The sequence below is a fragment of the Cyphomyrmex costatus genome, unplaced genomic scaffold, assembly GCF_001594065.2.
Source record: "Cyphomyrmex costatus isolate MS0001 unplaced genomic scaffold, Ccosl1.0 scaffold75, whole genome shotgun sequence".
NCBI classification, from domain to species: domain Eukaryota; kingdom Metazoa; phylum Arthropoda; class Insecta; order Hymenoptera; family Formicidae; genus Cyphomyrmex; species Cyphomyrmex costatus.
In genome coordinates, this window is record NW_017280322.1 from 2,497,991 (window position 1) to 2,524,827 (window position 26,837).

At 31.8% G+C, this 26,837-nt stretch overlaps 1 protein-coding gene across 4 annotated transcripts; it reads left to right on the plus strand.

Annotated features, from left to right (window-relative positions):
• The first annotated feature begins 3,749 nt into the window (after positions 1–3,749).
• Positions 3,750–26,491, plus strand: LOC108780886 (aquaporin-4). 4 transcript variants are annotated; one of them, XM_018548714.1, is made up of 6 exons: positions 3,750–3,788; positions 6,701–6,854; positions 23,648–23,844; positions 24,203–24,346; positions 25,160–25,606; positions 26,173–26,491. In XM_018548714.1, exons 2-5 carry the CDS (start codon positions 6,719–6,721, stop codon positions 25,592–25,594), a joined length of 912 nt encoding a protein of 303 aa, XP_018404216.1. In that variant the 5' UTR covers positions 3,750–3,788; positions 6,701–6,718; the 3' UTR covers positions 25,595–25,606; positions 26,173–26,491. The 4 variants fall into 4 exon arrangements, with proteins under 4 accessions (XP_018404216.1, XP_018404214.1, XP_018404215.1 ...); XM_018548712.1 differs by lacking the exon at positions 3,750–3,788 and adding an exon at positions 3,864–4,017; XM_018548713.1 differs by lacking the exon at positions 3,750–3,788 and adding an exon at positions 3,864–4,017 and having other exon boundaries at positions 25,160–25,602.
• The last annotated feature ends 346 nt before the right edge of the window (positions 26,492–26,837 follow it).

A 26,837-nucleotide genomic window follows, 5' to 3' on the forward strand; every position in this document is an offset into this window, starting at 1 on the left:
ACAAAAAAAATTTAACTAAAAATCTCATGTTTATATATATATTTAATTAACTATTTAATAGATTTTTTAAGATAATTTTACAAATGCTATGTTATGCTATTAACTATGTTATGCTATTTATACTTGTTTGCGATTGCTTATCCTCTAATCTTCTCAGCAGAAATATGTACTAATCTTTTATTTCTTGAAGTTTGATTTTTAAAATCAAAAAGTAATGTTAAATTTACACAAAAAGTGAAAGACAATTATTAATTAACATAAATTAATACTCCGATATTATAATTCCATATTTTTCTTAAAATTATTTCACTATTATTATTTATAAATTACATATAAAAAGCAATACATGCATCGATTTATCTGATTTAACACGTTTGACTTTCTAATTTATGACTTTCTAATCACACAGTATTGCTATAAATTATTATTATATTAATTATATACCAAATTATTTATACTGACTCATATATTAATATCGCTGATAGTGTTGAAAAATCGACTTTTCATAGTGGAGGAGGTCAGGGTAGCCGTTTGTCTCTAATACTGAGAAAGAAACATCGGGTCACTCCGCGTTTTCTGTCGCACCAGGTGACCTACTGTTCCTTTCTCGGAGTCGAGAAGAAACGTACCGTGATTACCACGGATGCATTATTTATCTACATTCTTCTCTCTTTTACCACCGCAAGTCTCAAGATGTTGTCGAGACACCTATTATCTCCCGCGCTGCCATCCTACGCACGCGATAGTATTTCGAAGGATTATATTTTCAGCTACCATCGATCATGCAATTTTTCTATCCTGCTTTAGTAAGAAAGGCCGACTGACGAGCGTGTCTATCGATCACCGTGAGGTGATTGATCGATGCGTGCTGAGTGTATTGCACAGCAGCCGCAATCGTATAAAAATTTGTCGAAAGTAAGACACAGTTCGAACTATATCGCGTATATCACGCATCGTTCCTTTGGTTGTTATAGATGATAGAAAGGGAAAAGTTGAAAGCGTGTTTTGCTCTTCAGCAGAGAGAGAGCAAAGAGTACAGTAGCTAAGTAATAATTACGAATATGATTGCTGTGTGTTCTCACAGTCACTTTTTTAGATCCCACTGATTATATTCTATCGCAGCCCCAGCCAAAAACTTGTCAGCCTTACTTTTAATTTTCTTATCTCATCTTTATTCTCTTTGTAAATAATTCGATGTTATTATTTTAAATCTTAACCGTTCACTTTTAAACATTAATAACAACACGATAAAGTTGACTCATTTTCATTATTTCATTCTTATACTTTTATCTCTCGTCTCTTATAATTATTTTAAAATTATTTTTAATTAAATGTCCTTAGACATTTCCATAAAACGTTATAAACTAGTCAAGTACATTTTTCCTCGTATATCTCTTCCTGTATGTTTTCTTTCATATTCCTGGTAGCTTCGGAGTTTGGTTATTGCGGTTGTAGGAGGATATTCCTTTCTCTCTGTATGATACAGCCGCGTGACAGTGAACCAGTTTACTTCTGGATTTAATGTGATAAATAGACTATGACGTTGAAGATCCCAATCTGTCTTAGTCTTTCTGGCGTAATTACTCTATTGTGACAACCAATAAATCTCTCACTTGCTCGACCGACTAATATCACTGAGAAACATCACTGAAGATATTATCAAATAATAGTTTCATTAAGAAAATACATAATGTAATACATCGAAAAAATATTAATTTCCTAGATAGGATAATAATAGAGAATAATAAATACTTGAAACGATGTGAGATTGCGAAATAGAAAAAAATTAATTGACTTCGTAATTATAATTAATATAATTGAATAAAAAAAATTACATTTAATAGTAAATAACTGTAAAATATGTAAAGGAAGAAGTATCTTCCGAGGTTCAAATAGATACCGTCGGAGTCATCGACCCGGCACGGCAATGTTATGCAAAATGCGGTTAGTTAATAATGTAGCTCTTGGTGAACGTTGGTTCGATTACTTAATATTATCGTATAGTCATGAGAAATCTCACTGACTTCTTTGTCATAAAGATATCTGACACTAAAATATTTAATTTGTACAATATAATTTTCATTTTGTTTAAGACACCAATAAAGAAGCAATAATGATAATGATAATTGATCGATTAAAAACAAATTGCAATAATATATCAGATTATTATGATTTTTTTATAATCAATGACAAAATTAATTCGGATTTCTCGTATACTGATTTTGCTTGATACTGATCTTTCTCGTAATTGATAAAATAATTCGTCAGTAGGTCAATCAAAATACGTTTTTTGTTATCTTACGAGACCATTCATTTCAATAATTCTGATGTCATTAATTATCTGTAATTTTATTATATAATAAAAATGTATTAATAGAGAAAATAGAGAAAATAAAAATTTTAGGATAATTCTACAATTTTTGGCGTAAAAATGCCAAAAAAAAAGCTATAATCTATTATTCTATTATATTTCCCAAGTTATTTCTAGAATAAATGTTAAATATAAATATGAAAAAATTTGAAAGCAATTAGAATGCAATTAAGAATTATGTAATATTTTATAATATAATGTATAATACTTATAAAAGAGAAACAATCTCTTCTAGCTTTTTGGAAAAAACAACCTATTTACATTATTATGGATTAACATTTTGCGATTCATGTATTTATTATACTAGCTGCGTAGTTGATGAGCTGTAAGCTTCATCTTATTTTTTTCTCCGCGTAAATAAGGAGTGATAAAAATAGAAAGAAACTATAAATAAACACATGTGTGAGTGAACAGCGTGTGAGTGGCTCTCAAATCAAACTATAAGCTTTATATTTTTTTACAATGAATATATGCCGATATGAGAGCATTTTTTGTTTTTATTAATAATTTTTATCTTTAAATCTATAATATGTAATAAGTTGTATATATTTATCCTATTAAAATGAGACTAATGTTTTTACGTAATTAAAGCTAAATTCGACTAAATTCGCGATGGCATTGTGTCAACGGACCGTAAAGGATTAAAAATATGATAAGAAATACTAATCACATATTTATAAAGATCATATCATAATCGCAAGATAATAAGAGTATAAAATCAAAACAATGCGCAATTATATCTAAGTCAAAATTTATTCGATGAGAAGTTTTGATAACAGCAATTTAGATAAATAACATATTCCCCTTAAAATTCACTTCATGTTGAGTGAGAAGTTTTGGCTAGCTGATTTCTTGGCAACGCTCTTGAGCGTTGAAATAGAGAATTCTTACTGCTTTCAAACACACATGTAACAGACACTTTTCATTAAAATTTAATTAACAATTTCTTCTGTATATAATGTAATTTTTAATTGATGACATAAATTATTTTTGATTGATAATTAATTACTAACAAAATAATTGTAGCTATAATCGATATTAATGGATCCTTTTTTATTTAATATATATATTACGCTTCTAAATTATAATTTACCAAAAAACTTCGTTTTGCTTCCATTTAAAACAAATGATTTGCCCATGTTATTAATGTTTAGGGAGATGTCTAGAAGACCGCGACGTGTCAAAGTTGTCAATCAGCGAAATGTATATTCTATATGTATATACATGATGTTATGATACATCAGCGACGACGTAAATATTTTTGATACGGAAACCAAGTCGTGCGCACGTGTGGTGTCTTCATAATTTGGCAGAAACGTATGATTCGCATGGCCATGCATACACGGAACCGTCGTGTAACGGGAGAGTGACGGCCAACCGGCCATTGGCGCACAGTGGAGGGTTTCTACATATAGAGGTGAGCGCAACTCGCGAAACGATTCAGTCCTCTCGAAACCACGCGACAAAAGACAATTCTTGGAATAAGCAACAATAACCGTGGATTCATCTTTTCTTGATGTGCCGATCATATTCGCGGAGTTTTATGAATTTTTAACGAACAGGATTTTTGATATACGGAAATACAACGAAAACGGATTTCGTGCAAGATCTGTGTGCAACGTTGCAGCTACGAGTTCCTATTCGGGGTAAGTAGTACGAAAAATTGAAAAGAGTCAACAACCTCTTCTTTCATCCTCTGATGGATGATTTTCGTTAGGTCGTTGTAAATGAAAACTTTCTTAACTTTTGTATGATTGATAAGCATATCGTGCTAATGCGTTACCAATTCAAACAAAGACGTACTTTGAAACGTTATTTAATTCACTCGCCTGTTTTGTTTCTTTCGTTGTGAGTTGGCATTAGTGCCAATGACTGGTGATATTTCAATTTTGCAAATAGCGACGAGTCTACTATCATATTTATGTAAGAAAAATATGTAAAAATATGTATAACATACAGAGTGATTCGTTTTAATATTAAAAGGTAAATATTTCGAAAAAAAATGCAATTTTATCAGAAAATATTTTAAATAAAAATTGTATGATGTAGAGAGAAACATTGTACATCCCTCTCTATACACTATTTTTATTTGAAACGTTTCCTGGTTAAATTACATCTTTTTAAGATATTTTTCTGTAAAGATTAAAATATAAATCATCCTGTAGAGAACGCAAAAAAGTGTAAATTAAAGTACCACCGATATGTAAATTGATGGTTATCGAAAGTTCTGAGTTCAATCCATTATCGAAAGATCTTTGAGAGCGCATCAAATTTAACTTAATTACTTAAAAGCTAAATTAGCTAAAAGCTATTAATCCTTTTTTAAGAGATGCTATATATGCTCCTTCAGAATTTATAACATTTGTAATAAAAAATGTATGTAAATTATAGGCGCCACGGAAATGTATTTTTTTTTATACTAAAAATTATTATATGTAATTGAAAACATCAAAAGATCGCGCGAAATTTGAGTATAACAAAATGAGATTGACGAAAGCATTAAATAAGATTAATAAATATAATTTTTTTTCATTTTTGTTGTTTAATATTCGTAATAAATTTTCATGTTTAAATATTCTCGCGTGGAAGTTGCACGAGTTAAAATACTTGATGTGTGTTAATTTCTAGGGTTGTTAACATTACCATTTTTGTATGACGCGTTACAGTTATTGTTACTTGCGATAAAAAGTAATACGTTACTCGTTACTCGTTATCGATTGTAAAGAGCAACGCCTTGTCGTTACTCAAAAGAAACGGAAAAAACCGTTACTTTTCCGTTACTTTTCAAAAAATGATAATATTTATGTAAATACAGCTACATAGGAATAAATTGTTTTTTAATTTTATATTTTATTAATTATTTAATTATTGTATAATTATTGTATTATTATCCTTCATGCACTTTTATGCACAAAACTTCTACAACAAATAAATCCGTATTAAACTAAAAAACACATAAATTAAGCATTTCTACATATTTTTTTGTCACAAATAAACTAATTTATAATTCAACAACATTGATTTATATATTCGACGGCTTCATTTTCACAAATAAAGTACGTATACATAAATGCGTAAATTTGAAATGACCGCGTTTTGCGCAAAAATGGATGCAAGTTTGCGGTACTTTATAAATCTAGTGACTTATTTACTCGGTGTTTATTCGCGGGCGATCGCTTGCGGATGCCATTAAAGGAAGAAGAAGACTAAGGCTGCGTTCGGGTAGTGCGCTATCAGCGCCATTTGTGTAGTACTATCCTTGTCTCACGTCTAATGGACGATGAAGATAGAATGACACAAATAGCGCTAATAGCGCCTCCCCGAATCCAGTCGAAGAAAAACCTTTATAGCTTTGAAGTAAAATATCGGAACCCTAACAGAATAACGAGAAAGGTAACGTAAAATTCTGTTACTCGTTATTGAAAATTGTAACTTAGTTATTGTTACTGTTACTCGCTAGAAAAAGTAAATACGTTACTCATTCGTTACTGAAAAAAGTAACGAAACCAGTAACTTCGTTACTTTTTTAAGTAACGTTAAGAACCCTGTTAATTTCACGCAAAGACGCGATAAGTTATAATCGATCGATGATTAATCATACAGTTTATATGCGTGCTGAATCACGGATACGAATACGAGTTCAATTGTGTTTCGCAATCATGAGACGAACGATTTAATTATTTATACGTAAAACGTCGAAATTCGACTGACAGCTTGGCGAATTTAATTAGTTATTCCCATCTTGCGTTTGTTATTTGCACGCGACAATATACCTTGGTTATTTAATCTGACAATATAATTCCGACAAATCATATCAGGTTCAGATAACGATATTTGAACTATTATCGATTCACAAGATAATACAGGTAGCAGATATTCTATGCTGTGAAGTCAGTTATTAAAAAGTCCTTTTTTTTTTATTTTATAACTTATCAAATTATAAGACACATAATAAGAACAAAACATTAACGAATAGATTCCACGAATATTAGCAAAATTAACGACGATTCCAGTAGAATTTAATTAGATTTTAAATTGTCTAAAATTTTATCATAGTTTGGTGTAGTTACACTAGAATTTATCAGACCAGACCGAAACACATATAACAGTATGGTAGTTTGTTGATAAAAGATAACCAGAAGAATGCACATATTCATAAAATTTGCATTTGTCATTTTTATCGTTTTCTGCAGTTTCTTCAAATAAGACTACAACGGACTTAAGGGATGATTTTTACAATTTATTATCATATTGTAGATAAGATAAAATCGTGGCGTTAATATTTTACATTAAGCTCCAAAATTATAACGTCACTTGTTCTATTTTCAGTAATCGTTTAATTGGACCATGGAGCAAAATGGTATCTCGATAATATCGCCACAGGGTGTCATGGAAAACTCTACCGGAAAGTCCAGAAGTATCGGCATCACGTTTAGGTCCAATGGGGCAATACAGTCGGCGAAGGAGAAGCTGAAGGCATCCTGTGAGTATGAATGAACGGCGATCATAACGGAATATGTTAGACACTCAAAGAAATTGACAGTAAAAGTCCCGTTTCTGCAGAGAAACTAATAATAATTTGACGAACATAATAAGAATTCTGGAAAGATTTTTGTGACACAAAATTCGGAAATTTTATTATATTTTACTTCACGCGCATGATCTACAAAAGAAGTTTTATGAATTTATAGATTTTTTTGTAAAGCGACTAAATTCTTTTCTAAAAATGGTATACAACATGCTCTCATTATATATTTTCATCTATAATAACGATAAAGAAGAATAGAAGCAATTTATATAAAAGCGTCAGCTGGTTTTGATATTTTTACCTCTTTTTTGAAAAAAAAAAATATAATCGTATTTTATTATCACACATTTTTACGTTATCCGTATCTTTACATTCTCCTATTTTTGAACCAATTCTAGTCACGAATCTTTTGCGGATTTCGCACGGAGGATCAAAGATCACAATCTTTTTCCGTATAAAATCCAATCGAAGCTAGTTGTGAGTTCGATTTTATTTCGAATAGCGAGACATTATCACAAAAGTCCGCAGTTAAAAAACGACGCAACACGCTGAAGAATATCAACGTGATCAAATGAATAATGGCGCGTACACGTTTTTACTCGACTAGTGACAAATTTTCGTTCTCGTAAAACGTTGGAACGAATTTCATTATAATTCATAGAGCCTCTCGTCCATTAGAAGGAACTTACCTTGCAGCTATTCTCGTACAAAAGAGTACATATATCAATCTAAAGAGATTCTGAACTTTTAATTAGATATCATCTAATTTCGCGGCGATTAATCGTTCGTCTGCCCTCTCAATATTTATCATGTTCTTGACATACTTATCGTGCGTAATATAAAATAATCGAATTCCATAAGATCAAACATTCAGTTGTATGATATTTCTTTTTATCAATGATACGCCTACAATATACAGACGCGTATCCAACATTTTTCAGAAAGGTGGATATCAATTTTGTTATCACTTTTTACGTCAATGAGTTGCCGTTTTGGATATTTTAAAGCTTAGAATGTGTCTCCTCGCTCTAGATTTTGAAAGAGAAAAATATTGGGTTTTGTAAAAAAAATCATCGTTTATTTTTTATTATTTTTATTTTTTATTTATTATTTATTATTATTTTTATTTTAACAAAGTATAGGCAAAATATAATTATTAAAAATGGAATGTATATAATAACAACAGCAATATTAAAAAATTACCTACATGATTGTAACGGAAAGAAAAAAATATGTTATATGATAAAAAAAAAATTTATTAAGAGAGTTAAAAGTAAAGTTATATCTTTTGTGATTAATCTTTTATCACATTTATGTGCCACAATCAAAATATCAATTCTGACAAATCCTGCACATCATTGAACGTGTGTTCACACAAAAAGGAATAAAAATTTTATAAATCTCAATTTTTCTTATTGACATATAATTCGCGATTCTTCGTGAAAGACTCGTAACTTCGGAAATCTTATTGAATTTGGGAATAGAAACGCATAGAGAAGACTTCGCGAAAAAGTGTAGCGCGAAGGAGTGATGTGCGCGTTGCATAGAAGGGATTGATCGTGTAATAAGATGGAAAGGCTTCGCACACGATCGGTCGTTCCTGCTTTCGAGATTGACCTTAAACTCGCGAATCGGCTGCCTTCGCGAGGCAATCGACCTCCTATTCCTCGAAATATTTCTCGCCGCGCCGAGCTCTTTCTCGGTGAAAGAAAGAAGAAAGCGGAGGCTTGCATTATACGCATGCTAAGCGCTCTAGGAGCATCCCTCGGCCTAAAAATTGGGTCGGAAATCAGATTTGACTTCGAGGGAATTTCTCTCTTTTGCGCTGCGTTTCCATTGCACATTTCATCGTATCGAAGACACCCTTGATACGAGGTGGATGTCTCGGTGATCCGGAAAATTAGGTTTTCGCGTGTAAGTAATGTTATCGGAAGACCGTACCGAAGAAATTGCACCGTGCATTATTATGCGGGCGACGTTCTTGAATCGAAGAAAAAAATTTTCTCATTTCCAGTAGTAATGAATGTTTTAAACTCGCGACTTTACAATGGTCTTGATGCAATAATATTTTAAAAGCATTTTGCTTGACGTAAAAGTAGGAACAGTTTAACTCGTTCACAGCATTCATAGCGTGTATTTATAATATGTCTCTCTTACCATCACGTTCATCAAAATAGAGTGATGTATAATAAAGTTTTCTTTCTCCCTTAACTTTTTCTAATACAAAATGCGAGAGTTTTTGATACTCTCGAGTATTGTGTGCACAGCGAGAATTTCTGATCAACGCACTTGGTGCATTTGATCTAGAAAGCGCGTTCTTCTTTTAACGAGCGTATTTCGGTCGTTTCTCTAGGAAAAAGAAAGTGCATATAATGCAATCGCATCGGGAAACGCAGCTGTGTTCAGATGTTTCTACGGGACACATCGTACGCAGGCTAACGAAATTAGATGATAATTACACATGGAACAGGGTGCGTATGGATAACGCTTCTCTATTCAGCCTTTTCTTTATTCTATGAGTGCGGAAAACGGAAAATGGCATACTCAAGGTTGTAATTTTAGACAATTCGATCTCTTTTTGATTGCCTAGCTCGTTACACATTTCATACTGTATGTATATGTATGAAATGTTAATTAATTGGTATTATTTTCCATTGAACGTCGTATGCTTACAATAGCTTCATAAAAATCTCGGATCTGGCAAAAAAAGAAGATACTAGTGAGAGGAATTGATTACTCCCGAATAGCTTTTTGTGTATTCTATCTTCCTGAGAAAATCTAGGGAAACGATACTGTACACGGAATGCTAAATTATCCATGTGTACTTTCACCCGTACGATCGCGATGTAAACCTGATTTATAATCGCGAAAATACGTGCAGTGGATCTTTAGGAATTAATTTAAATTTAATAGCGAGCTGTGTTGTAAGGAACAAATATTTGGATGCGGGTCACGCACTATCTCAAAATCCCTATCTCTTGCCGTAGAATTCCGCGATAAACAGTTAGCAACTTGTTTAAGACTCTTGTTCATTCATCACTACTATCTCAGATTGTGAAATCGTCAGATGCAAGAAAACACGCAACAACAATTTTTGCAAATTATGTTTGAATAGAATATATTTGTCAATAAAACAACATTTGTACTCAACAGAACAGACTTATGTATACAAAATATAACTAAAAAATATCTTTGTATTTCAAGTAAAAATTAAATTATGTTCATTTTTATAAATAATTAATTTAATTTTTGATTATGCATAATTCATTTCCAGATACGGTTCATTAATTAACGAAACAAAAACAAGAAATTTTACAGTTTTATTGATTGTAAAGTGTTATTTTATTCAAACATATTCCCATATTAATATATGTATTTTACAAGAATATTTATTATATATTTTCTCGCTTCTGACGTCATTACAATCGGATGTAGCAACGAGTAAACAGGAGCTTTATGCCAGGTTGATGCAAATAATCCTTGAAATGCGAAGAGCTCACAAATATCTGCATTCACATAGACCGGAAATAAAAACACCAACATTGATCAAAACATGTCGTAATGAATATTCTGGTTTTTCTTTTAAATTAAGATGTCCATTTAAGATAAAAAAATTACATTATATTTTAAAGGTTTTTTTTAACTCAAATTTGACTTTTTTTTAAATTAAGATGTCCCATAAAATGTACTTTAAAATGAGTAGACAACTGTAAAACGTACTTTAAATTTCTTTCAACAAATTCGCATTGTTTCTAAAATAAGGACACAGGCAAATTTAACGGGAAAGACAGAATAATGGAGCAATTTCTTTGTCTTACTCGGCATAGAAAATAGTTCGAGCGGTGGATTACGCACGATGATGACGCGAGTGTGTGTCCGTGAAGGTAGAACAATTTCCGGAACGGAGGATAGTATTACCTATATCCGATCTGACGAAAGTAAATTTTGAAATTTAAACATTTAAGAGCCGCTTGCATTATGCCGTTGGCAATATCGTTAATGATTCACCGTTCGCAATCGAGAGAGAAACCATCATCATTATAGTCTTATATCATCCATTATTGGGTTACAGTACACTATATTCTCGTAATAAAACTGTCAATTTGAAAATGCGAGCCGTGCTCGCTCCGCGGAGGTCTCATTTCGTTATTTTTATGAAAATATGAAGTATGATGGATTCAGTGAGCGTTTTAAAATATGCCTTAGGTACGTATTTTCTACGCTGACTTTTCTCTGACGTAAGTTACGTTGCTACGAGATATTTGCAGTGCAAATACATCAACGTCGGCAGTAAATATTTCTCGCCGTGTCGCCAGATTTAAAGGAGTTCAGTTCATATAGTCGATGATAAATCGAATTATGCTAATGCATGCAAAATAACTTTTGACCGAATTGCAGTTACTTTTTGTAATTTTGTGACAGGAGTAACGAGAGGCACTACGAGATATATCTGTATAGAAACACGTATAGCGATTATCTTTGTTTTCCTTTAATTTTATCGTAGCATAAAAGACTAAATTTGAGACGAAAGTAATATGTTCCCTATTTTTCACGATTATCATAATCACTACGCTTTACATTTTCATTCGCGCTCGTTGGAATCTCGGGAATTTACAAATAATCTTATTCGAAGCAGAAACTGTTCCAGATTCCCGAAAAGACATAATTATTGTCAGAGTGGAATCCGTAGAATCGAACGAGAGGCGCTCCGAGAAAATTTAGTACATCGTGATATTCTGGGGTTTCAGGAAATCCAGAGTTTGACTCTTCCTCGCATTACAACAATTTATCGTGACAATTGCGCTGTAATTTAACCGATACTTCCTTTCTATCCGTTCTCACGATGGTTGCTCCACTTCTACTCCGATCGTGTGACGATGTAGCGGGTAGATAGCAAGATACTAACAGTGGGAATGCAATCAATGCGAGACAATGTCCTTTGTACTGTAGTAACAAGATATTATTATTCATCCGTGCTTTCGTAAATGTTTTTAGGAGAAACTTTCTCTTGAAATAAACATTACTAACTTGTAATACTATTTATTATAGATGTAATATTTACAAAATATATTATTTTAATTAATAAAAATTAAGTCAAACATAAAAATATATATGTATATTAAATTCATTAAAGTCATACATCTACAATAGAAATTTGCTTCTTACATGTCCTTTACATATCTTTATATTGTGATTTAAAATTAAAAATCCTTTGTTATAATTTGTTCAATTATTAAAAATATTATTAATAAAATTAATGATTGTTAAAATAACTATATAAAATTAACTATATAATGTAAACAAATGTTTACATTAAATTGGCATTAATCGATAAACAAAAATGTAACAAATTTAAAAAAAAAACAAGTTTTAATTTGAACATTTTTTTCGGCAATATTGTTAAATGCTCGAAACCTCAGAGATATTTCTCCATGATTCATAAACATCGGATATTCATTCAAATATTTCAAACGTTTTTCAATCATATTTTAAATTTTAACAGAGAGCACTTCATAGAAAATAGTTACTTATTCTGTGGTATTTCGTATTAATGATTCGTTTTTTTAACACGATAGATTTTCGAAAAAAATATACATTCAAAGGATTTGCGTGTAGATCGATGACAAGTGCATACATAAAATACCGTTAATTTTTATCTTTATTAATTGACGCTTTGCTTGCAACCAATTGAGAGAACGTTGGTGTGTCAAGTCTGGCATGACACTTGAGAACCACTGGCCATTCACCGCGAACTTGACCCACTGTCACACTTGCAACACCGGTATACGTGATGTACATGTTACTCTCGTGTGTATTCCGGGTACAGAAAAGGCTACTGTATTTGTGTACTATCCACTTCCCTCGCGGCATCTTGTTTATTACAAGATATTCTTGCAATTGTACACCGATGACGTAATGGCTGGCGAGATAACATTCTTATATTTTCTCACCGTTGTATCGGGCTAATCAACATACGGAAACAAGGATTTTATTGAAATATCTAAAAATTTAAATAGATACTGATCTGAAAATAATTTTGTTGAATCATTAAAATAATTAAGGAAACTTAAGCAGGATAAAAAAAGTTTAAATATTTGTTAATCAGTTTCAACGTCCTATACATAATTACTTTGATAATAAAACAAAATTATTTTCAGATCTGTATCTAGCTCAATACTTTCTGAATACTTCAACAAAATTTTCTTTTTCGTATAGTGTATAAAATATTGTTACGCCCGTGTCGAATGCCCGCGCCGTTTCAAGCCGAAAGTAGGCGCCGAATAGTCGAGAGAAGCGAGCGCGTTCCCCTGGAGACGCGCGTTGTTATTATCGAATGTTTGACGAAATTCGGACTGAGAGAACTGTCTTCGCGTACGAATGTGTTCTCGTTTCGTCTCTGTATCTCTGTGTTTATTAAAAGTGTTCCTTCCTCAAACGAGTGTCGTTATTTCCGAGCGATCGGGACGGTAGTGCGCGAGAGGCTATACGCGGTGAATCGTGAGCGAGTGCGCCGCGAGTGCAACAATATTTTGTCATATAATTGTAATGCAACTTACAACTACTTAGGACTTACAACTACTAGAATAGATAAAAAGACAATTTGAAACAAGAGCACGAAAACTATGTCTATTAATAAAAAAAAAAAACGGATCTCCAACGCGGTCGGTTGTCACCAACTGTGGAATACAGAATAACTATGAGTTCAATTAACATAATGTTAAATTTTGGGTAATAAAACATTCTCTTTCTCTCTATTTAAAAAGATTAGTTTTGGAGATAATTCATACACAAAAAAACAACAATACGCATAGTGGATCAGAAAATGTAGCCAAAACCTTAAAAATGGACTTTAAGTTAGAGGCTTTTAATATTTGGGTTGGCTGCATTGATAGTTCGACTATTATATAGACGAGAGAAGGGTCCGTCACTCCTACCTGAGTTCAAAATTTAGTTTGAAAGGAACCTTCGTGTGAGTAGCAACAGCTGCGAAAAACCGTTAAGAAAGAATTTTCGTGCAAAAGTGTATATAGCATTGTAATACTGAATCAATTTCAATTTTACAACAAATGAAGACTGTTTCTAGAAGTAAGTAGAATATTATTAAGTATTATAGTATAAAGTGCACGCAACAATAGATATATAGTATTATAAAATATGGCAATATATATTTCATACATAAATTTTAAAAAGTTAAAAGATATACGCTAATTTGCGGTAAAATACGTATAAGCACCTTTAGTTAAGTTATATTTATATTTAGCAAAATCCACAAAAATTAATTGCAGATGCCACTTTGTTATGCTAATTTTTGTAATAAAGTATACAAATGCCTCTGTCTCTGCTAGTTCCTTCTCTATGTCTGTCTCTATGTCTTTCTCTCTCTGGTAAAAAATTTTCATGTATATATATAAACATATAAATACATATAAATATATATAAACATATATAAATACGTATACAGTAGCCTAAAAAAGTTTTCGGCCAGTTCAAGACATTTTGTATTTTAATTTATTAAAAAAACTTGGTATATATATATATAAAATTATTAATCTCTTATTGTCATTTATTATTGTATCTTTTATATATACGGACACATATGTTAATCATATATTAATCATAAGATTTGAAAGAAGTTTAGTTAATTTCCGAGAAAAAACGATCCATTTATGATTGTACATGATTATACATGGACGTACAAAATCATGCAATAACTAAACAATGTATAATGTTGAATGCTAATATATGATCATGAGTGGTTGAGTGTATATTCGTGCATGATTGGAATCATACATGAACCGTACGCATATATTGTGCGACAATGCATGGACATGTACATTTGTGGATTTGTATGGAACCCTGTGAATGTATATAGGTTGTTATACGATTATCTATGATCATATACGATTCCATATATATGAATTAAAATATAAATTTATATTTTAATTTTTACGTCCTTTCAAGTTTTTTATTTATAATAAATTATTTTGCATACATTTTAATATACATGTGTGCTAAAAATTCATTTGTATCACGCATGTTTCAATAGTTCTGCATTTCCGGCACATATATCAAGAAACTGTTTTATCCGATGAATTGAATGGATGAAATTATTGTTAACATCGTTACATCGTAAATCTAATCGAGTATGACACCCGATGGCGCATTATGACATTATACGAGAGCGTGTGTAATTATACGATAATTATCAGTCATTGCCAATCGTTTTGCACACGCTAATAATTGACAGTAACATGAAAGATCAAGCAGTTAATCGAATCCAGCAATTCCTACATTTTTGTTCAATGATGATTGTAACTATTATCACAAAGTTCTCGCAAATGGGAAATATCGTCTGCTTTTTCTCTCGAGAGAAACTGTCCTTTTGCGTTAAAGCAGCTGCAAGCAAGATTAAGCAATTAGAGCGTGTTGTCCGTTTAACGTATGCCGCAATTCATCAGCTAACAAAAGCTGAAGAAAAATATGCGTAACGTAAAGAAAAGTGTATCTGCTCTTGCGCGTTGCCGCGCTCTCATGCATCTCGACGTTTACGATGGTTAATCGACGAGCAACGTTTCGTCCGTATCTCTCAACATAAACCAGGAATTTCTCCATGATGCGATTACCGAGCCATTTTCTACTGTTTCAGAGGATTCATACTACATCCCATGAGAAATGCATGTGCAAGTTATACTCTCGAATATACGACGGTTCTGCGGCTTGCATGGGCGCGCGTGTCTTCTATCCTCGTTTGGCGAGGAAAAAAAATGGATATTTATGTGTCTTCGTTTGCACGCCACGTAACGCCATCAGCTATACTCGATGGCACTACGTTTTAATGGTATTCATGGTATTCGTGCATTACGTGCGTGCGAAAAATGCTCCTGAGAAAACCGCACCGTTGATCAAACACCTGGATTCTAAGACGACATATAAGCAAATTTATCTTTACTTCTCAAGACAATGAAATACTGTTGACATTTTCCAAAATAGCTAAAGCTTACACAGAATATTTTAAAATTAATGTATCTTCTTGAAATATTCTGATTTCCGTATATTATAAAATTCATACCTTTTAAATTTTATTTCAAAATTTTAGGTGTGTAGATATAGTCAATTTGGAAAATTTGTAATATAATTAATTCTTTGTCTGCAATATTATATTTTTACTCTTTCCAACGCAAGTTCTTTTATCGTTCTAAGCTTTCAAAAAGTGTGAGAAAATTAATTATTTTTCACTCTGTTTCCATTGCAAAATAGTTTTTTAATAAAATTACTTTAGGAACAGCAATATTTGCCCTCCTTTATTTCAGCAAAATTTGAGAAATGAAATTTCATTTGTGTAAAAAAAAGTATATTGCAAATGGAGGATTAAGAAACTCATACAAATTTACTAAAGTATTTATTTAAAAACTGCCAGACTAAAACTCTGTTTCTTATTTTCCAAAAATATATGTGCATAAAATTTCGTCTATCAGTCTTTAGAGATTTGTGAAAATCATGTTCGTACGATTTCATGGATTCGCCAAGACGTAGAAAGAGTCGTATTGGAATGTAACGACGGATCATTACAGGTCGTGATGGCTGATCGTATTTCACGCGATGAACCTGTTATGATATCATTTCGGTCGTATTTCACAGTTGAACGAAGTCGTGTGTTTCTGCGTGAATAACGTTGCCTTTATTGCGCGTATTGCGATGCAAGTACGTGCAGTAATTTACAGATTGACGACTATTGGATACTTTGACGTTGTAAAAAACCGTATTACACAAATCGTACATGTATTCTGCAGACATTATATAAGGCACCATGTCATCGCCAGTCGACCGGTCAGCCATTAGCAAATGTTACTTGGTCATAGGCAATCGCGCAGATTTTCAGTACTTTCACACGTAATAGCGAACGATGTTGTATCGCATCAAACAAGCTACTTTCCTATCGAGCGATTTTATATCTAATTCACGATCAAAATTCCTAGCAAAAGTTTAACAGATTCCATTAGTGAATGAATTGGAAAGCTAATTATGCTAATTGGTAAAACGCCTTATTCATGCAAATTATGATGAGCGCAATTACAAATTGTAATTACACAGCAGGCACAGTCACACATAACTTCAACTAAAGTTTAGGAAGCTTATTAACATCGGTTAATTAACGGATATAGTGCATAATAAATTGGTAATTAAAATAATTAAATTGATAATTAAAATAATCGACGTAATGCATTTTAGATTCAAGTTCTTACGAACATTATTAGGGAACAAAAGAAAAAACATCTCATAAATGTAAAAGTGACGGAAGCTTGTGTTTAATAACGGATATAATATGAAACGTGAATTATTAAATGAAATAAATTATCGTGAGTTTGACGTCTCAAATAAGATGTAATTCACACTTTTAAATGCATATTTATGTACGTGCACACGTAAAAGATAATTAATGATACACTGACGTTATCTTATCATTTTAATAACATCAATTGTAGCCCAACTGGGCAAATATAATTTTTTCGATCGTTGACATGTGTGCAAACATCGTGACATATACATATATTACTACAAATGCCGCCTTTTTTTACAATGAAAACACGAATGCCTACCGTGAGTTCTCTTCTTAAGTTCTCACGCGAGAAATTCACCGTACATTATGAACATGAAACGTACTTTGCTCGTCATCATACGTTGCATCGTACAACGTCGTACGTTACAAGAAAAACTGGCTTTCTATCTTTTCAGTGCAATTGATTTATGGAAATTTCACTGCTCGCGTACCACCGCTATTAGAGATCATTGAAATTTGCGGTAGCTGGTAATTCTCTGATACTTTCCGTGGCAAATCATCGAAATAAATTGCCTCTCCGCAATCCTACACTATCCTGTTATGAAGCGCAGTTCTACGCTACCTAGTTACGAGATTGTGAAAAATTAACGGAATGCAAGAATCTTAACGGATATAACGCGTAATCAAACTAGTAATTAAAATAATTGACGTACACATTGTTGACGTAAACAAATATCAAAAAAAGAAATGATAATTTAATTTTTTGAGTTAAATAACATTTTGTTATTTTTAATTTCTATATGTGTCAAAATGCACAATCTCTACTTTTCTGATTAGTTTCAAAGTAAATATTTAAATTACTGTATACATTCACAATCAGTAAATAATTATTATAATTAAATTTAAATCAAATTTAACACACTTTTTTTGATTAAATTATTTAATAGCATAGCTTTAATTAAATTAACGATACATTTTGAGTAGAAATAGAGATGACCTATAAAAATAATTAAAAATAACTCAAATAGGATATGACTTGACATTATGAAGTTAATAGTGTAATATATTTACATTTAAGTTTATCGCTTGTCAAGACTATCATCAAACAAGAAAAAAAAACATTTTCTCATAAATATAAATAAAGTAACATAGGAAAACTATGTGTAATGATATAATATGAAATATGACGTAACTTTTGTTAATTATACATATTTGCTAATTATTTGTATGGAAAGAACAAAAAAAAAAATTTTGTAAAATATATAAAAATTATATATAAATAATTTAACAACTATAGACGCAGATCGGAAAAAATAATTTTGTTGAATTATCAAAATTATTTTAAAAATCATATTTAACTAAAGTTAAATATTTTTTTCATGTATACAGTAAAAATAACGCGTTACGTCGAACTTGAAATGTTTCTCATATAAAATTATTATGATTTCATAAAAAGTTGTAATTAATATTATCTACGGTTATTCTAGTCTATTAGTTAATTACAAATATTTAATTACAATATCCAGTTACTACATTAATTAAATATATTATTTCAGCATTAATATACGTTATGCAAGCTTCTGATGTGATACTCTGACAATAAGCAACTCATAAAAATAACAGGAATGCATGAATATTATGGCATACAATATTCCGAAATGCATATTGCTGCTTTATCAATCCAATGCGAGTCGAGATACAGTAGATTTCTGCTGTCTTTTCACGTACTATCGGTAGTTGGTAAACTCATGCGTCATAGTCGGTATACAAATGCTAATTTTCCAGACATCTGAGAGAAACATTAATTTATATTTGTACGAGAGATACCGTAGATGGTGCATCGATGAAAGCGCATTGATGAAACGTATGTCCCTTTCAATGTTTCAATGTTTTTCCTTTTCCTTTCTTTCCCGACTGATTGCTCTTGCATTACGACTTCTATATAGTTTCCAATTTCGTGTTAATTTCATCAAATTACAGTTAGTTTAACTTGTTAAAAATAAAGATGATGGTATTGAAGGAGAAGCGCATATAAATACGGGATATTTCACCTGGCGAATGTAATTGTTGATTACTTTCGCGATCCGTAATTATGCTCCTGCACTTTCCTGCTAATTACCGTCAGCCTCCGTTCTCCGCAGTTTGGTTTTTTAATTAGTGATTAGAGATATGCTCGCGTTCGAGTTACGTGGAACTTGGAAAGTGCACGTCTCTCTGGCGAAGATATATTTCCGTGAATATAGATATATGTGCCGTGCCTTGAAGCGATCGCATGTGTTTTCCTCGCAAGTTTCTACTCGGTCCTGATGTACAACACGCGCGCAATGGCTTTCTACACTTTATTCCGCCAGTACACCTCACCATCTTTACGACCATCGGATCATTAACCGGTGATAAATTAACGAAACATTAAGAGAGTTCATATATGAAGGTGTACGTTCTAATTTCTTTATGTCGATTAATTACCGTCTGATCGGTGTTTATGAACACGTTGGATTATTTCTTTCGTAATCTCTTTCTTTCGTAATTGTAACACAAATATAAAAAAGTATAAGCAAAACTTTTCCTATAATAAATAATTTGATATAACATCGATTATACAAATTATTGGATAAAAAAGAGCGCAAACGTAATGAATAAAAATAAATAAAATATAAAATTTCTTTATATGAATAATTTTATATAATAAGTATATTTTCTTCGTTAACTTTATAATATTTTATGCATAAATAAAAAATTAATGAAAGAAAAAAATACAATTTGATAGCATCATTTTTGTTAAGCTATTGATTGACGTAAATTGTTGATAGCTTATGTGAACAGTTGATAGCTTACACATATATATTTAAACATTCCGATTTACAACACATAAATTTTCATACATATTATTTTACAGCATGACATAAAATTCTAGCTTTTCTCTCCTTACAGAATTATTAAAAAAATGTATTCTATAATTAAATAACTAATCATTGAATTAAAAATTTTTATTTTTATAAAAACTCTTTTGTTTTAAAAATAAAAAATAATAGATATAGATTTACGTATCTATTGCCTCTGTCTTGCAAAATTACACATCCATTTCTGTACAATTCTATAATCGACACGAGATTCGGAGTTCCCGTTTTTAAGAGGATAAACGCGCGACTTTGAACGGCTTCGAAGTACGTCGGATTGCGTTTCCGTTGTCGTATCGAAATCCGACTAATCTGCGAGTGTCAATGACTGATCACTATTGGTCCCGGTCTGTGTTACACTGCAGAGTCTGTATATTAATGGAAATCATACACGACACGTGTTCGGTTCTAATTATATCCGCGCGACACACGGTTAATCACGAGAACTCGGCCGTAATTCTAGGCCAACATGCGTTGGCATCTCTATGCATAGTTCAGAGATACAGGCGAATATATATACATATATATGTATAAGCGCGATTAAACCCGAAGGATATTGACATCCGTATGTTATGAATATCGTATGAATGTGGAAGTCGGGCAATGAGCATGCACAACGGATCTGAATGATCCGTTCAGGAAATGCAAAACACGGATGCAGTACAATACGGAGGCAATACGGCAACTATAAATTAACACGGAAATATTTCTCTCGCAAGATGTTGGATGGAATAGCGAATACCCTGAATCGCGTTCCTCGCATGTTAAAACACAGAGATGTGCAAAAGTATTCAATTCAACTTTATTATGTATATAGTTTTAAAATACTGTAAAAAAAGTATTAAATTCAATATTATACATTGCACGAAATATTACATTGTACGAAAATAATTGTGGGTAAAAAATATAATATATATTATCGTAATATAATAATTAAAATAATATTATCAAAAATAATTATTATTTATTGTAATAATTTTTTGTGTCCCACACAAAAACATTAATATACGCGCCATATATGATATAATTAATGCTTTTCTTTACATCGTGCACATAAATAGATTAATTAATTTTGTACTTGGCGCAGGAAGCAAATACCTTCGCTGAAATGGTCGTAAAACGAAGAGGAAAACAAGATATCATTATTTCTAGATATCCGTAGTTTAAGATTTTCCTACAACGAGCTAAAAATGGTGAAACACAAAGATTTCAGAATAAAAAATAACATTTAAATAAAACATGATGAAGATAATGATTAACAAAAATATATATAATTGTTGATTTATATTAAACAAATTAACTAGGATACATAATAGGTTTCTATTCACTCATAAACTTAAAATAATATTAAAGAAAGCTTTGTAAATTTAAAATATTATACATACATACTTTGAGCAATTTTATAACATTCTGTTAGCGTTATAAATCGTTATAAAATCAAGACTGCATAATAAGAAGAAATGTCATGAGTTTTGACCTCTGACTGCAGATTACTTGACTGTTAATAATACTCCTTTGCAGGCGCCTGAGATATGAAATATTGACCGATTGACGATATTATTATTCAATATATATATATACAATTTTAATACAAGCACATAAAACATGATAAGCGTATGATATATTTGATATTAATATTAAAATATAACACGCAATTGGAAAGATAAAAACGTGGAAAACGAAAAAAGATAACTATTCTCATCCTTTATTACGCATTTAACTTAACTCTTTAGTACTTCAAACTAAATTAAAATATGCGAAACGAAATAAATTGCATCGCAAAATAATGCGAAAATGATGAACGCCATGGTAAGCTTGTTCAAAGCGCGTACTTTAATTTAATTGTTGCAAACTATAATTCAGTTCAACTTTCGGCTTCTCGAGCGAAAATTTCGAAAAGCTCTCCCCTTTTTCGTGAAAATTTTATCGTTAACCCCCATGAGAATTACATCGATCGAATTTCACGTACAAACGTTAAAGGAAACTATGCCACCTTGTCAAGAAAAAAGAGCAGGAAACGCTCGATGAAGCGACATTCAGTGGAGAATACTTATTGAAGTCCAATGTTCTCAACAACGCTTGAATATCGACCTCCTATGTGCATAACTCTACCGATGCTTTCATGTAAATTCAACGTTGACCCATCCCATCCCAGGTTTATACCAGTAGTAATCGCATTCGACGTGGAGCGAACAAAGTTTCCACTCGAAAGTTTACAACAAAGTGACAGTCCAAGTTATCCTGCCTGTCGATCCAAAAACGCTTCTCCGCCGAAAACTATTATACTTTTAGAATTCATTAAAGAACAATAGACTATTTTATCAAACGGGAACTTCATATAAAAACACTACAAGTTTTAAATACCGAAATTTCAAGAGAAGCAATTTGCTTAAATATCGCTCAATCGCCTTATGAAGAGAATTAATTTCGTACACTGCAGTTAATTCTAAAAATTACTGGCTTTTAATGGCGGTAATTATGAAGAAGAAAATGATAATGTTGAGATAATGTTGAGTTTTCTTTCTTTTTAAATATAAAATTAACGAGGTAGAATAATTTGTATCTTAGAATATAAATACATTTGAAAAGATGTATCATTCTAACATTAATAATTTAAGAAAATTGGACATAGATAGCGGTTGGTTATTTGAATCTGCGTACCTATGTACGTATCATCGTCGTTTTTGTGTGTTATATTGTCTGTCTTGAAAAACGTTGTCGTCACATGGTTACACTCAATGGCCGAATCTTTACATCTTGACCTCTCTCAATTATATATTGAATGATTTTAACTTACGCAATGTACAGAAAAATTATCGGCTCGGTTTCGTAAACGTCATTGGACTTTCCTTGTTTGTGTAATAACTACACGTTAATTAAATATCGTTGTGCACATTTACGAAATCAAGCCGATAATGAGAATACTTAAGTGTTCACATACTTCTACACAAAGCCACGAAGAGTGACATACTCTAAAAAATTATAATATTTTATTTCTTGTCGTGAGACAATTCGTATTGTAAATTATTTGTGCAGTTTTACAATTTTAATATCGCAATTTAAGCTTTATGATTTAATATTCACTCTGTTATATTTTATAGAAATTCAAATAACACAGAATTTATCACTCTGTCATCATTATCACGGTAAATCTAAAGATCAGGGGATCCCTTCCTAATAACCTTGACATATGTTGTCAAGGTCATGACCCTGAATGATCTCCAGGTTTTAGTCGTCACTCGTTCTTCGTTGAAAAATTATTAACAAAAAGAGTTTGAGAAAAACGTCTTATTTTTGGTATACATATGTGTGTGTAATGATTTTTAGGTTTATCCCTTTATCACTTATAAAAATATTTTAAAATATATATGTCTTTTACGATTGGACGATACAAGTGTCTTTAATCGAAAGTGATTACGGAATACTCATACATTTATTTTTCCATGAAAAATAAAATTCATAAAAGCATAAATTCAATTAGAAACTTCGTATCACGACGAACATAGCAACGTGTATCGATGCAGTATAAATTATAGATGTGATAATGATGAAACTATCCCTTGACATCTCAGGGCTAAAGAAGACGGAGGAAGATAGCATATGGGACAGATCCATGGCTGTCCTGGGAGAACTGACTGGGACCACAATTCTGATCTTTCTGGGGTGCATGGCATGCATGGGCAGTATGAAACCGTACCTTCCTGGGGTTGGGCCATCTACGATACAAATTTCTTTTGCTTTTGGTCTCGCTGTTATGATTGCTATACAGGTATAAATTACTTTGAATTTGACACACACACATAATTAATATTATCTTTGATAAGAATTATTAATATATCATTTTGTGACGTCAATACGTTAATAAACTTTTTGATGATATATTTTATTTAATTTTGGATTAAATTCTTTTTAATCATAACTCACATTAGTATTTTTTACTGTTTATACATTTTAATATGATGCACACACACACATACACACACATTAATAATTAGTACGTATTAGTTCATAAATAGAATTGACCATATAAAAAAAGCCAGTATTTCTAAGTAGCAAATTGTTAATATCTTTCCACCTAACATTATCAGACCTTATCGTCGATAAAATACATATTTGTTCTTTTTCAGTGCGTTGGTCACATCAGCGGTGCTCATCTCAATCCAGCTATTACAATCTCCGCAGTAATTCTTGGCAAAAAGTCCCTCACCATGGCCGGATTCTACATTATTGCACAATGTTTGGGTGCCCTGTTAGGTTACGGCTTGTTAAAGGTTAATGAATATGCATATATTCATTTATTCACAAATTACAAAAATCATATTTAAATTACGTTTCGGTGAAGATACTTGATAATCGTATTTCGGTGGTAATAAACTACTGATATATATCCGTGTTTATATAACGTTATCAAATTACGTTATCTCAAAACTGCAAATATTACGATTATTTTTACCCATCCGCTTGCTCCGAAAGATAAAATACTGATCGCGCTTAAATTGGAGTAAGATGCGTCAAGCAATTGAATGTGACTAATCGGATCTAAAAGTAAGAACCAATCATGTTGAATTATTAGGCAAGCTAATAGGCTACTTTGTCGACTTAAACACGCTTATTATATCTATACAGAAAAAAACTTTTGCTAAAATAAAAATTTAACTAAATTACAGATCTAAAAATAATTTTATTTGACTGTAAAAATAATTATGTAGAATGTTCAGTTTGGTTACTGGAATATTGACATTTTTTGCAATATTACTCATCAGACTTGAGTTTCATATCTACGTAATGATTTTCATGGGGGGTTCGACAAAATTTATTTTTAAATCTATATCTAGCTAAATTTTTAGATACATCAAAATAGTTGTTTCCGTATATATGTTTGTTAATTGTAGCATCCGATCATCTAAAATGCTAAATTTCATTGATTGTTGTAGGTAAAATATTAATAGCTAGTTTGAATAATTTATTCATTGCGCAAAACAATAATAGTGTAGGAAATCTGTGCAAATATCGATTGAATTTACGTTTCAATTTGATTTTTTGATTCAAATTGAGTTAACTTTTGTTTCAATATCAATTGACAGATGATAACGCCGGCAGATCTTGTGCATGACGGTGATTCGACGACAACCAACAGGTTCTGCACGACAGACGTTAATGAGGCTATCGCGATCGGACATGGAATCGCGGCTGAGGCTTTTGCTACCGGTGTACTTGTTTTTTTCGCCTGCAGTGGTTGGGATTCGCGAAACGCGAAGAATACCGACTCGTTGGGATTGAAATTTGGCCTTTGCGTCGCCATGCTATGTCTTGCTTTCATCCCTCATACCGGCTGCAGCATGAACCCTGCTAGATCGTTCGGACCAGCAGTCTGGACTGGCCACTGGCACTATCACTGGTTATACTGGTTGGGACCAATTGGAGGAGCCGTTATTACGACTTTGATCTATCGATTCTTGTTTTTGAAAAATCAAGAGAATACGCAGGATGTGGACACTTTGGACGACGTTGAGACTTAAACGGAATAGTATGTAAGTTTCTAAATTCTAATAAAAACGTACTAATTTTGTACAGATTAATAATAATATAATGATCAGTGTTTACAAGCAATTAATAAAAATGATAATTAACCTTTAAATACCTGATAGGTGTAACACACCTACGGCATATCTCTTTTTATTTCTAATGGTTTTTTCCATTGCTTATAACTTTTAATAAAAGTATATTCATTTACCATTATGTTCCTTTAATGTGTTTCAATCTGGTCAATATATTATCGTCATGTGTATTAAATATTTGTTTAAAGCTATGTTAAATAACTTTTTGACAACTAATAATATATCATAGCTAATAAAAAACTATTTGTTCAAATAAAAAACTATTTTCGTGTGGGTAGTTCTTTTCTGTCGAAAGTTTCATCGGCGTTCTGCAAGTATCATGCGAACTTGGCACGTTTTCAAATAATTCTTTTACGCTTGTCCTATTTTCGTTCATTCAGTTCCTCAAATATCTTCTGCATATTTTTAGACAACGTCGTTACGTCATTTTTACCGAATGATCTACGAACCGAGTTTGTATCGTGCATGTTTTCTTCCAGTGGAGCAAAATTGCATTCCGGTCGTCGGTGGTTCACAAATTGAACAAGAAATCCTGATCGCGCTGGTATTCTCCTTGGTTAAGAAAGAGGACGTTGCAAAAGTTGCGGTGGAGGAAGCTCTCGTGCGGAGCGATGGAAACAGACGGGCTCGAAACTTTACGGATTTCTGCTTCCAAGATGCTCGAAAACGTTCCATTCGAAATCTTGTAACCCGAAGAACCGCAACGCATCGAAGGATTGCCACGCGACAAGGACTTTTGTGTCGTAGACTGATGTAACGGATTATTTTTGTACAAAAATACGGTATAATTATTAGATAAGGCACCGTGTACCTACTTTTTTTGTTGATTTTAAATGCAACACTGAGAAAAGTGTCGAAGTATTGCGAAGCAAATATTACTTGCTTACGACGTTTCCTTCGATACTTTATTAATAATGAAACAATTTAATTGTGATAACAAATATACATTATTGTGAAATATATCTCATTAATTGTAAAAAATAAAATATATATTTATTTATTTGCTAAAAATACGATTTTTTCGCCGTATTTAAATAAAGATTTATTTCAGTGAAATATACATTTCTCACAAATAAATTTTTAATTACCTTTTTCTCAGTGAAGTAGATGTAAAAATTATTGATATGTGTTTGTTATATTATAT